The sequence below is a fragment of the Heptranchias perlo genome, chromosome 21 (genome assembly GCF_035084215.1).
Source record: "Heptranchias perlo isolate sHepPer1 chromosome 21, sHepPer1.hap1, whole genome shotgun sequence".
Taxonomy (NCBI): domain Eukaryota; kingdom Metazoa; phylum Chordata; class Chondrichthyes; order Hexanchiformes; family Hexanchidae; genus Heptranchias; species Heptranchias perlo.
Window position 1 is genome coordinate 19100465 of NC_090345.1, and position 13515 is coordinate 19113979.

General features: G+C 57.5%; 1 protein-coding gene across 2 annotated transcripts in view; it reads left to right on the plus strand.

Moving 5' to 3' along the window:
- Positions 1 to 13515, plus strand: part of dclre1a (DNA cross-link repair 1A (PSO2 homolog, S. cerevisiae)) — a 55736-nt gene that overhangs the window by 27312 nt on the left and 14909 nt on the right. For both annotated transcript variants that reach the window (XM_068002181.1, XM_068002182.1), the window contains exons 3-4: positions 8465 to 8598; positions 9827 to 9945. In XM_068002181.1, coding sequence (XP_067858282.1) covers positions 8465 to 8598; positions 9827 to 9945 — 253 coding nt within the window. The remainder of the gene's footprint in view (positions 1 to 8464; positions 8599 to 9826; positions 9946 to 13515) is intronic.

Genomic DNA, 13515 nt, shown 5'->3' on the forward strand with positions numbered 1-13515 from the left:
CCCCCCCCCCGCGCTCTCTCCCCCCCACCCCCCGCGCTCCCCCGCGCTCCCCCCCCCGCTCTCTCTCTCCCCCCCCCCCCCCCCCCCCGCGCTCTCTCTTCCCCCCCCCCCCCCGCGCTCTCTCTTCCCCCCCCCCCCCCCCCGCTCTCTCTCCCCCCCCCCCCCGCTCTCTCCCCCCCCCCCCCACCCCCGCTCTCTCTCCCCCCCACCCCCGCTCCCTCTCCCCCCCCCCCCGCTCTCTCCTCTCCCCCCCCCCCCCCCCGCTCTCTCTCTCTCTCTCTCTCTCCGCCCCCCCCGCTCCCCCGCCCCCCCGCTCCCCCGCTCCCCCCCCCCCGCCCCCCCGCTCCCCCCCCCCCCGCCGCTTTCTCTCTCATTCCCCCCCCCGCTTTCTCTCTCATTCCCCCCCCCGCTTTCTCTCTCATTCCCCCCCCCGCTTTCTCTCTCATTCCCCCCCCGCTTTCTCTCTCATTCCCCCCCCGCTTTCTCTCTCATTCCCCCCCCGCTTTCTCTCTCATTCCCCCCCCGCTTTCTCTCTCATTCCCCCCCCGCTTTCTCTCTCATTCCCCCCCCGCTTTCTCTCTCATTCCCCCCCGCTTTCTCTCTCATTCCCCCCCGCTTTCTCTCTCATTCCCCCCCCGCTTTCTCTCTCATTCCCCCCCCGCTTTCTCTCTCATTCCCCCCCCGCTTTCTCTCTCATTCCCCCCCCCGCTTTCTCTCTCATTCCCCCCCCCCCCCCGCTTTCTCTCTCATCCCCCCCCCCCCCCCCGCTTTCTCTCTCATCCCCCCCCCCCCCCCCCCGCTTTCTCTCTCATCCCCCCCCCCCCCCCGCTTTCTCTCTCATCCCCCCCCCCCGCTTTCTCTCTCATTTCCCCCCCCCCGCTTTCTCTCTCATTTTCCCCCCCCCGCTTTCTCTCTCATTTCCCCCCCCCGCTTTCTCTCTCATTTCCCCACCCCGCTTTCCCTCTCATTCCCCCCCCCCCCCCGCTTTCTCTCTCATTCCCCCCCCCCCCTCCCCCCCGCTTCCTCTCTCATCCCCCCCCCCCCCCCCCCCCCCCGCTTTCTCTCTCATTCCCCCCCCCCGCTTTCTCTCTCATTCCCCCCCCCGCTTTCTCTCTCATTCCCCCCCCGCTTTCTCTCTCATTCCCCCCCCGCTTTCTCTCTCATCCCCCCCCCGCTTTCTCTCTCATTCCCCCCCCGCTTTCTCTCTCATTCCCCCCCCCCCGCTTTCTCTCTCATTCCCCCCCCGCTTTCTCTCTCATTCCCCCCCCCGCTTTCTCTCTCATTCCCCCCCCCCCCCCCCCCCCCCCCCCCGCTTTCTCTCTCATTCCCCCCCCCCCCCGCTTTCTCTCTCATTCCCCCCCCCCCCCCCGCTTTCTCTCTCATCCCCCCCCCCCCCCGCTTTCTCTCTCATCCCCCCCCCCCCCGCTTTCTCTCTCATCCCCCCCCCCCGCTTTCTCTCTCATTTCCCCCCCCCGCTTTCTCTCTCATTTCCCCCCCCCGCTTTCTCTCTCATTTTCCCCCCCCCCGCTTTCTCTCTCATTTCCCCCCCCCGCTTTCTCTCTCATTTCCCCCCCCCGCTTTCTCTCTCATTTCCCCACCCCGCTTTCCCTCTCATTCCCCCCCGCCCGCTTTCTCTCTCATCCCCCCCCCCCCCCCCGCTTCCTCTCTCATTCCCCCCCCCCCCCCCCCCCCCCGCTTCCTCTCTCATTCCCCCCCCGCTTCCTCTCTCATTCCCCCCCCGCTTTCTCTCTCATTTCCCCCCCCGCTTTCTCTCTCATTCCCCCCCCCCCGCTTTCTCTCTCATTCCCCCCCCGCTTTCTCTCTCATTCCCCCCCCGCTTTCTCTCTCATTCCCCCCCCCCCCCTTTCTCTCTCATTCCCCCCCCCCCCCCTTTCTCTCTCATTCCCCCCCCCCCCCTTTCTCTCTCATTCCCCCCCCCCCACCTTTCTCTCTCATTCCCCCCCCCCCTCCCCCGCTTTCTCTCTCATTCCCCCCCCCCCCCCCCCCCCGCTTTCTCTCTCATTCCCCCCCCCCCTCCCCCGCTTTCTCTCTCATTCCCCCCCCCCGCTTTCTCTCTCATTCCCCACCCCGCTTTCTCTCTCATTTCCCCCCCCCCCCCCGCTTTCTCTCTCATTCCCCCCCCGCTTTCTCTCTCATTCCCCCCCCGCTTTCTCTCTCATTCCCCCCCCGCTTTCTCTCTCATTCCCCCCCCGCTTTCTCTCTCATTCCCCCCCCGCTTTCTCTCTCATTCCCCCCCCGCTTTCTCTCTCATTCCCCCCCCGCTTTCTCTCTCATTCCCCCCCCGCTTTCTCTCTCATTCCCCCCCCGCTTTCTCTCTCATTCCCCCCCCGCTTTCTCTCTCATTCCCCCCCCGCTTTCTCTCTCATTCCCCCCCCCGCTTTCTCTCTCATTCCCCCCCCCGCTTTCTCTCTCATTCCCCACCCCGCTTACTCTCTCATTCCCCCCCCGCTTTCTCTCTCATCCCCCCCCCCCCCCCCCCCCGCTTTCTCTCTCATCCCCCCCCCCCCCCCCCCCCCGCTTTCTCTCTCATTCCCCCCCCCCCCCCCCCCGCTTTCTCTCTCACCCCCCCCCCCCCCGCTTTCTCTCTCACCCCCCCCCCCCGCTTTCTCTCTCACCCCCCCCCCCCGCTTTCTCTCTCACCCCCCCCCCGCTTTCTCTCTCACCCCCCCCCCCCCCCCGCTTTCTCTCTCATTCCCCCCCCGCTTTCTCTCTCATTCCCCCCCGCTTTCTCTCTCATTCCCCCCCCGCTTTCTCTCTCATTGCCCCCCCCCGCTTTCTCTCTCATTCCCCCCCCCCGCTTTCTCTCTCATTCCCCCCCCGCTTTCTCTCTCATTCCCCCCCCGCTTTCTCTCTCATTCCCCCCCCGCTTTCTCTCTCATTCCCCCCCCGCTTTCTCTCTCATTCCCCCCCCGCTTTCTCTCTCATTCCCCCCCCGCTTTCTCTCTCATTCCCCCCCCGCTTTCTCTCTCATTCCCCCCCCGCTTTCTCTCTCATTCCCCCCCCGCTTTCTCTCTCATTCCCCCCCCGCTTTCTCTCTCATTCCCCCCCCCCGCTTTCTCTCTCATTCCCCCCCCGCTTTCTCTCTCATTCCCCCCCCCGCTTTCTCTCTCATTCCCCCCCCGCTTTCTCTCTCATTCCCCCCCCGCTTTCTCTCTCATTCCCCCCCCGCTTTCTCTCTCATTCCCCCCCCGCTTTCTCTCTCATTCCCCCCCCCCCCGCTTTCTCTCTCATTCCCCCCCCGCTTTCTCTCTCATTCCCCACCCCGCTTTCTCTCTCATTCCCCACCCCGCTTTCTCTCTCATTCCCCACCCCGCTTACTCTCTCATTCCCCCCCCCCCCCCCCGCTTTCTCTCTCATTCCCCCCCCCCCCCCCCCCCCGCTTTCTCTCTCATTCCCCCCCCCCCCCCGCTTTCTCTCTCATTCCCCCCCCCGCTTTCTCTCTCATTCCCCCCCCCGCTTTCTCTCTCACCCCCCCCGCTTTCTCTCTCACCCCCCCCCCCCCGCTTCCTCTCTCACCCCCCCCCCCCCGCTTTCTCTCTCACCCCCCCCGCTTTCTCTCTCATTCCCCCCCCGCTTTCTCTCTCATTCCCCCCCCGCTTTCTCTCTCATTCCCCCCCCGCTTTCTCTCTCATCCCCCCCCCCGCTTTCTCTCTCATTCCCCCCCCCCGCTTTCTCTCTCATTCCCCCCCCCCGCTTTCTCTCTCATTCCCCCCCCGCTTTCTCTCTCATTCCCCCCCCGCTTTCTCTCTCATTCCCCCCCCGCTTTCTCTCTCATTCCCCCCCCCGCTTTCTCTCTCATTCCCCCCCCGCTTTCTCTCTCATTCCCCCCCTGCTTTCTCTCTCATTCCCCCCCCGCTTTCTCTCTCATTCCCCCCCCGCTTTCTCTCTCATTCCCCCCCCCGCTTTCTCTCTCATTTCCCCCCCCCCCCGCTTTCTCTCTCATTCCCCCCCCCCCCCCGCTTTCTCTCTCATTCCCCCCCCCCCCGCTTTCTCTCTCATTCCCCCCCCGCTTTCTCTCTCATTCCCCCCCCGCTTTCTCTCTCATTCCCCCCCCGCTTTCTCTCTCATTCCCCCCCCGCTTTCTCTCTCATTCCCCCCCCGCTTTCTCTCTCATTCCCCCCCCCGCTTTCTCTCTCATTCCCCCCCCCGCTTTCTCTCTCATTCCCCCCCCCCCGCTTTCTCTCTCATTCCCCCCCCCGCTTTCTCTCTCATTCCCCCCCCCGCTTTCCCTCTCATTCCCCCCCCGCTTTCTCTCTCATCCCCCCCCCCCCCACCCCGCTTTCTCTCTCATCCCCCCCCCCCCCGCTTTCTCTCTCATCCCCCCCCCCCCCCCCCCGCTTTCTCTCTCATCCCCCCCCCCCCCGCTTTCTCTCTCATCCCCCCCCCCCGCTTTCTCTCTCATCCCCCCCCCCCCCCGCTTTCTCTCTCATTCCCCCCCCCGCTTTCTCTCTCATTCCCCCCCCGCTTTCTCTCTCATTCCCCCCCCGCTTTCTCTCTCATTCCCCCCCCGCTTTCTCTCTCATTCCCCCCCCGCTTTCTCTCTCATTCCCCCCCCGCTTTCTCTCTCATTCCCCCCCCGCTTTCTCTCTCATTCCCCCCCCGCTTTCTCTCTCATTCCCCCCCTGCTTTCTCTCTCATTCCCCCCCCGCTTTCTCTCTCATTCCCCCCCGCTTTCTCTCTCATTCCCCCCCCCGCTTTCTCTCTCATTCCCCCCCCCCCCCGCTTTCTCTCTCATTCCCCCCCCCCCCCGCTTTCTCTCTCATTCCCCCCCCCCCCGCTTTCTCTCTCATTCCCCCCCCGCTTTCTCTCTCATTCCCCCCCCGCTTTCTCTCTCATTCCCCCCCCGCTTTCTCTCTCATTCCCCCCCCGCTTTCTCTCTCATTCCCCCCCCGCTTTCTCTCTCATTCCCCCCCCCGCTTTCTCTCTCATTCCCCCCCCCGCTTTCTCTCTCATTCCCCCCCCCCGCTTTCTCTCTCATTCCCCCCCCCGCTTTCTCTCTCATTCCCCCCCCCGCTTTCCCTCTCATTCCCCCCCCGCTTTCTCTCTCATCCCCCCCCCCCCCCCCGCTTTCTCTCTCATCCCCCCCCCCCCGCTTTCTCTCTCATCCCCCCCCCCCCCCCCCCCGCTTTCTCTCTCATCCCCCCCCCCCCCGCTTTCTCTCTCATCCCCCCCCCCCGCTTTCTCTCTCATCCCCCCCCCCCCCCGCTTTCTCTCTCATTCCCCCCCCGCTTTCTCTCTCATTCCCCCCCCGCTTTCTCTCTCATTCCCCCCCCGCTTTCTCTCTCATTCCCCCCCCGCTTTCTCTCTCATTCCCCCCCCGCTTTCTCTCTCATTCCCCCCCCCGCTTTCTCTCTCATTCCCCCCCCCGCTTTCTCTCTCATTCCCCCCCCCCGCTTTCTCTCTCATTCCCCCCCCGCTTTCTCTCTCATTCCCCCCCCCGCTTTCTCTCTCATTCCCCCCCCCGCTTTCTCTCTCATTCCCCCCCCCGCTTTCTCTCTCATTCCCCCCCCCGCTTTCTCTCTCATTCCCCCCCCCGCTTTCTCTCTCATTCCCCCCCCCGCTTTCTCTCTCATTCCCCCCCCCGCTTTCTCTCTCATTCCCCCCCCCGCTTTCCCTCTCATTCCCCCCCCCCCCGCTTTCTCTCTCATCCCCCCCCCCTCTCCCTCCCCCCCGCTCCCCCCCCCCCCCGCTTTCTCTCACTCCCCCCCCGCTTTCTCTCACTCCCCCCCCGCTTTCTCTCACTCCCCCCCCGCTTTCTCTCACTCCCCCCCCGCTTTCTCTCACTCCCCCCCCGCTTTCTCTCACTCCCCCCCCGCTTTCTCTCACTCCCCCCCCGCTTTCTCTCACTCCCCCCCCCCCCCCCCCGCTTTCTCTCACTTCCCCCCCCCCCCCCCCCCGCTTTCTCTCACTTCCCCCCCCCCCCCCCCCGCTTTCTCTCACTCCCCCCCCCCCCCCCCCCCGCTTTCTCTCACTCCCCCCCGCTTTCTCTCACCCCCCCCCCGCTTTCTCTCACCCCCCCCCTTTCTCTCACCCCCCCCCTTTCTCTCACCCCCCCCCTTTCTCTCACCCCCCCCTTTCTCTCACCCCCCCTCCTTTCTCTCACCCCCCCCCTTTCTCTCACCCCCCCCCTTTCTCTCACCCCCCCCTTTCTCTCACCCCCCCCCTTTCTCTCACCCCCCCCCCTTTCTCTCACCCCCCCCTTTCTCTCACCCCCCCCTTTCTCTGACCCCCCCCCCTTTCTCTGACCCCCCCCCCCTTTCTCTGACCCCCCCCCCTTTCTCTGACCCCCCCCCCTTTCTCTGACCCCCCTCTTTCTCTCACCCCCCCCATTTCTCTCACCCCCCCCATTTCTCTCACCCCCCCCTTTCTCTCACCCCCCCCTTTCTCTCACCCCCCCCTATCTCTCACCCCCCCCCCTTTCTCTCACCCCCCCCCTTTCTCTCACCCCCCCCTTTCTCTCACCCCCCCCTTTCTCTCACCCCCCCCTTTCTCTCACCCCCCCTTTCTCTCACCCCCCCCTTTCTCTCACCCCCCCCTTTCTCTCACCCCCCCCTTTCTCTCACCCCCCCTTTCTCTCACCCCCCCCTTTCTCTCACCCCCCCCTTTCTCTCACCCCCCCCTTTCTCTCACCCCCCCCTTTCTCTCACCCCCCCTTTCTCTCACCCCCCCCCTTTCTCTCACCCCCCCCCTTTCTCTCACCCCCCCCCCCTTTCTCTCACCCCCCCCTTTCTCTCACCCCCCCCTTTCTCTCACCCCCCCCTTTCTCTCACCCCCCCCTTTCTCTCACCCCCCCCCTTTCTCTCACCCCCCCCCTTTCTCTCACCCCCCCCCTTTCTCTCACCCCCCCCCCTTTCTCTCACCCCCCCCCCTTTCTCTCACCCCCCCCCTTTCTCTCACCCCCCCCCCTTTCTCTCACCCCCCCCCCTTTCTCTCACCCCCCCCCCTTTCTCTCACCCCCCCCCCTTTCTCTCACCCCCCCCCCTTTCTCTCACCCCCCCCCCTTTCTCTCACCCCCCCCCCTTTCTCTCACCCCCCCCCCTTTCTCTCACCCCCCCCCCTTTCTCTCACCCCCCCCCCTTTCTCTCACCCCCCCCCCTTTCTCTCACCCCCCCCTTTCTCTCACCCCCCCCCTTTCTCTCACCCCCCCCTTTCTCTCACCCCCCCCTTTCTCTCACCCCCCCCCTTTCTCTCACCCCCCCCCTTTCTCTCACCCCCCCCCTTTCTCTCACCCCCCCCCTTTCTCTCACCCCCCCCCTTTCTCTCACCCCCCCCCCTTTCTCTCACCCCCCCCCCTTTCTCTCACCCCCCCCCCTTTCTCTCACCCCCCCCCTTTCTCTCACCCCCCCCCTTTCTCTCACCCCCCCCCCCTTTCTCTCACCCCCCCCCCCTTTCTCTCACCCCCCCCCCCTTTCTCTCACCCCCCCCCTTTCTCTCACCCTCCCCCTTTCTCTCACCCCCCCCCCTTTCTCTCACCCCCCCCCCCTTTCTCTCACCCCCCCCCCTTTCTCTCACCCCCCCCCCCTTTCTCTCACCCCCCCCCCCTTTCTCTCACCCCCCCCCCTTTCTCTCACCCCCCCCCCTTTCTCTCACCCCCCCCCCTTTCTCTCACCCCCCCCCCCTTTCTCTCACCCCCCCCCCTTTCTCTCACCCCCCCCCCTTTCTCTCACCCCCCCCCCCTTTCTCTCACCCCCCCCCCTTTCTCTCACCCCCCCCCCTTTCTCTCACCCCCCCCCCTTTCTCTCACCCCCCCCCCTTTCTCTCACCCCCCCCCTTTCTCTCACCCCCCCCCCTTTCTCTCAGCCCCCCCCCCCCCGCTTGCTCTCTCTTCCCCCCCCCCCGCTTTCTCTCTCTCTCCTCCCCCCCCCCCCGCTTTCTCTCTCCCTCTCTCTTCCCCCCCCCCCCCCCCCACCCCGCTTTCTCCCTCTTTCTCTCTCTTTCTCTGCCCCCCCCCCCCCCCGCTTTCTCTCTCTTTCCCCTGCGCCCCCCCCCCCCCCCCTGCCTACCGTCTCTTTTTCTCGCTCTCGCTCTCTCTCTCCACCCCCCAATCCAGCAAACCATGTCCAGGAGGGCTTACCAGAAGAAATGCTGGAATGTACTTTTCTCAGCAATACAAAACAGTCACAAATATCAAATATTGTATACAAACTTGGAAGATGTAGTATTTATGATTTATCTCAAAAGATAGGATCCAAATTGTGAAAAAGGCACCTAGCTGGTATTATCTCAGGCAGAGAAAGGAAACCTTGTGCAGTGGCTGACTCTGAGCACTCTTTGAAGCAGGTGCCCCATGCATTCCACTACGTCCCCTCCCTCAAAAATGGACTTTGCCTCTGTGTGGGAGTTCTCTGCATGTAATAGCTATTCACCATTTTGAAAAATCATGAATATTTGTATTACACAACAGCAAACAATCTGCCTTCATGACTCATCTTTGTGCCTTCAGGAACTAATTTCACAGTGGATGCCTTCCAATATGGTGTTGTTGAGGGTTGTACTGCCTACTTCCTTACTCACTTTCATTCAGATCATTATGGAGGCCTTACCAAGAATTTCAAATGTCCTATTTACTGCAGCACAGTAAGTCTGTACGAGTGTGTTTAAGAAAATTAATGAATTGGAACTAATAGAATCATAGAAGTAGAACTTGAGCAATAACTTCTCAGAAATGTTATTTATTTTGAAGAACAAGTTTTTACCCTGGCTTGGGCCTGGCCTTAAGCATTATAGCAGTGTTGTCCAATAAGCTAGCTACTAGCCATGTGGCTAATTGCATTTCTGATTAGTAAAAAAAAATGAGTAATAGACACCACGACATATTCATGTGTAGTTTAACCTTTTTGCGCATTTGTTGGTAAAATGGTTAGGTGAAAAGCAGAGTGCACAAGTTTTTTAATCGTTGAATGCTTTACATGCATGGCTACTGAATGGTAGTAGATGTTCAGTAAATATGCAAAGGTGAAGTACATTTACCTGTATTGTGAGTGCATGGAAAGTATTTTCTACTAAAATTAGTGCATGTCGCTAAAACAATGTCGTTCTGTGGCTAGTCCGCAATTTCTATTAGACAACTCTGCATTATAGTCTATTTACGCCTGTAAACATTTGTAATGGCAACCATTGTCTCAGCTAAGTATTCCTGGCACCTTTTTTAAAACTGTCTACTGCTACTAAATACAAAAGCACTGAATTATCCAAAAAAAAATCCAATGGAATTTGTCTTGTTTGCATTCATATTGAGAAATCTAAGTCTGAGTAGTTTATAATTTAAATTTCTGTAATATAATTTCTTCAGATTTAAAATTGAAAGGTCAGTGTTTTTTTCATTTAAAAGTATTATGCTGCAAAGAGTTGAAACTTATTGCACTATTTCTAAAAATCTGTAAATTGGACTGCCATGCAGTATTGATTTGTGTACTATTAACTGAGACTCAATCCCAGCCCATGTTCTTAGAATCTGATCTTGTTGCTGTCCAAGGTTAAGAACTAATTCTTAGAAAGAACCCAAAAAGCTGTTAAGAAAATGCACGTACATTTCTTTGTGGAACTTTAATCTTGCTTTGACCTCCATTTTGGTATTGCAAATCATCATTTAAAAAAAATGACCGATTTTAAATGTTATTACAAGCCTCTTGATTATGATAACGAAAGACTTGATGTTTGCTCAACTAATTGATGTACTCGAAACCAATCCGACGTTTCATTGAATAATGCGAAGAGCTGCAAAAGATACTGGAAAGTCTACATAGACAGGCAATTTAATGAATGATTAAAAATTAATCTTTCTTCCCCCCTTTTTAAATTTCAGATAACAGGCAATTTGGTGAGATCTAAACTTAAAGTGCAGGATCAGTATATCATAAGTCTACCCATGAACTCTGAATGTGTTGTGGATGGAGTTAAGGTGGTGCTTTTGGATGCAAACCAGTAAGTGTTTTACCATATGTTCTATCAAAATGTACAGATACTATTATATAATCTCGATCTATCTAATCTGAAGTAAGAGTACCATATTGACCTACTCAACATGTCCCTTGCCTCCGGCTAGAAGTCCGTTTTTCACTCCAAGTCCCACGCGTTTTGCTATCCCCACCAGTCTCCCAATACAATTCCCACTTCTGGACCTTTAATTCCACAAGCTTCAATACATTTGGCACCTCCGCTTTTCCTCGCCAGCTTCCCAACTTATCCAAAACTCAGCCATTCCCACGTACTAGGCAGTAAGTCCATCTTCCCTATACCCTTGTCCTTGTCGACCACTCCTTACCCTCCAACTCAGAATCCTTATATCTGCAATCTCATCCAGCCCTATCAACTAATCTAAACCAGACTGTGCAAAATCTTTGCCTGTTTAACTGTTAACTGAACTTCACACCCTATATCCAAACCATCACCAAGGTTGCCTCTACCCACCTGCGCAACATTGCCTGCTCCTTCCCGTTTGTGTCCAAGTTATCTATTTTTTAATCACCTCTTGACTCAACACATTCCAACGCCCCGTGTGGTCTCCCATCCTTTGCCCTCTGCAAACTCAGATTGTTCAAAATGCAAATGTTTATGTTCTGTCCTGCACAAAGTCCTGCTTGGCCTTCACTGCAATCCTAACTGATCTTCAATGGCTTCCTGTCCCCCAGCATATTAGCTTTTAAACTCCCTGGGCTCGATTTTTAGGAGGGAGGCGGGTTGGCAGCGGCGGGTCGACTGGGCGGGTGGGTAACGCGCCCAGTGAATTCGGGGTGCTCCGCACGCGATCGCAGCCTAATTGAAGGCACTTACCTTGGCTTCCAGGTTTCGCACTGGAAAGCTGCGCAGCAGGCGGACTGCGCAGCCGCATCATAGGCTGTCAGCTGGAGGAGCCCTATTTAAAGGGGCAGTCCTCCACTGACTGCAGAAAGGAGCCAAAATTACAGCATGCAGCAGCCCAGGGAGAAGGCTGCTCCCAGGTTTAATGATGCTTCACTCCAGGTCCTACTGGCTGGAGTGAGGAGGAGGAGGACAGAGATCTTCTCCCCGGCGGATGGGAGGAAGTGGCCTGCCTCTGCCACCACGAAGGTCTGGCTCGAGGTGGCAGAGGAGGTCACCAACATATCACGCAGCTGCATACAGTGCAGGAGGCGCTTCAGTGACCTGAGTAGGTCAGCCGAAGTGAGTACATTCCCCTACACTCCGTCTACCACATTACCACCCCCACCTCTCATCTCCTTCTGCACTGCCAACACTACTGTATCACATCACTCCTCATACCCACTCAAAGCTCATCCTCATCTTACCTGCACTTACTCACCTCGCCAGTACTCATCCCACCACTACCACTCAACCCAATCCTCATACAATCTCATGGCTCCGTCTCACACTCACCCTCTCATGCATCTCTTTCATGGTCAGCCTCACCCAACCTGCCATTACCAGTGCTGCAGCCACAGGGCATGCATCACATATATGTAGTAGGAAGCGCAAGGCAAACGTGTCGTGAGCATGAAGGGGATGCACAGGGGTGTTTGAGAGTTTGTCATGGTTTTTACTTATATTTGATTTCTGATCAACTCACATTACATATTATATTGTCACCACTGCTGCCACGTCTTTGCAAATCTTGTCTGGTTTGTGTAATAATGCCCTTTCTTGAGGATCACCATGAAGACCCACACCTGATGCCACCCATTGTGTCACTGCAGAGTGGGTGTAGGTGTATTTGCAGGGCTCTTTTGTGCAGACGACTGAGACACGTCTGCGATGTCCCCAGTGGCACCCTGGAAGGATGCAGAGAAGTTGTTGAGGGCAGTGGTGACTTTGACAGCGACAGGTAAGAAGATGGTGCTCGGGCCAGCCGGGAGCAGCTTGGCATGAAGGAGGCTGCAGATGTCCACGACTACATGTCGATTGACTCTGAGCCTCCATGTGCACTACTGCTCAGAGAGGTCCAGGAAGCTGAGCCTTTGTCTGTAGATCCTGTGGCGAGGGTAGTGTCTTCTGTGACGCATCTCTCTCTGCGGTTGCCCTCCCTCCTGCTATGCAGGTGGATGTGTCACAGCACTGTGTTGTGGCGCTCCATGTGTCAGGTGGCCGGCGAGGCTGGTGATGCTGTTCTTCCTCCGAGGAGGTTATGACTGCAGCTATGGCGGCCCCCATCCAGAAGAGGGGGTCTGCAAGGTAGGTAAATGTGTCTGCGTACCGGGGTTGAGGTTGCAAGTTTGTGAATTTTATTGTTAGGAGGAGAGTGGTGGAGGCCAAACTTTGTCCAAAGTGACAGAGTGGCCTCCTGCAATGAGTGAGAGTCTTCCCCCGCGGCCCCCCCCCCAACCTGTCAAATGGACCTTTGCAGCTGCCACAGGCTGATGGCTGCAACACGTCCATTTCAACTGGGAGTGTTTCCCCCAGTACGGGAAACACGCTCAGTTGAGTTGAAAATCCCACCCTCCTAAAATATCCTACAAATCAGGTTTCCCAACAACCTGAACTATCTAATTAATTGCCTTAAGTGGGATCCCGCTGGCTTTAATTGCCGGCGGGAGTCCTGCATGCGGGGGCTGCGAATGCATCTAAGCGCGTCACTGGGGAACCCGGAAGTGGGCGGGCTGTAGCTGAGCTCCAGACCCGCCCCGGGAATCCCTGATTTTCGAAGCCCCCCACCGCCACGAACCCGCCGTCTCAGACGTCCGAAAATCGAGCCCCCTATCTTCAAATTTCTCCGTGGCGTTATTTCACCTTATCTCTGCAGCCTGGTCATAGTCTAGTTTTCCACCCCGAATCCACAACTTCAGTCCTCCGACTCTGGCCTTTTGTATTACCCCCCCCCCTCCCTTTGCTCCCTTTGCCTGTCATTAGAGAAAGGCTTCAGCAACCTGGGCTCTACTCTCTGGAACTTATTCCCTAAACTTCTTAGTCTGTCACCTTTTTAAAAGCTGTAACAAACCCAATCTTTCCGACCAGGCTTTAATTAAAAATGAATTTATTGTCGCAAACATCCAGGTCAGATCCAGAATGATTTCATCTCTGATAAATGCTCTAATCATTGTTAGTCTTTTTACAACTAAGCTGACAAAAGTTGGCTTTATATATGGTACATATCTCCCAGTGATTATTCCAGTGGTGTACATAAGACTTATTTCTCAATCATAGGAAGCCCCTAATTGTTCCATAGCCAAAAGTCATGGTCGTAAGAAACACCCACAATATGCAGCTAAAGAGAATAAGGTTTTAATAGAGCAGCTATCAATATTTCATCTCCACTAAGACCCTGTAATAATATACAAATTACAAAAATGTTGGTATCAGTTATTCCTGACATGCTACTGTGATTAAAAGGACTTTTGCTGTATATTAGGCTGAGTGTAGAGCTGCTTCTATGTAGTGTGAAGTGCCTAAACCCCAGTCTGTGAACCTTATTTTCCTAGTAGTTTCCAGAATTATATTTATATTTCAGACATTCTAAATTCTGCTGTATAAGTGTTCGAATGACACATATTTCAGCATAAATAGGCCTGTTCTTTTTGTGCT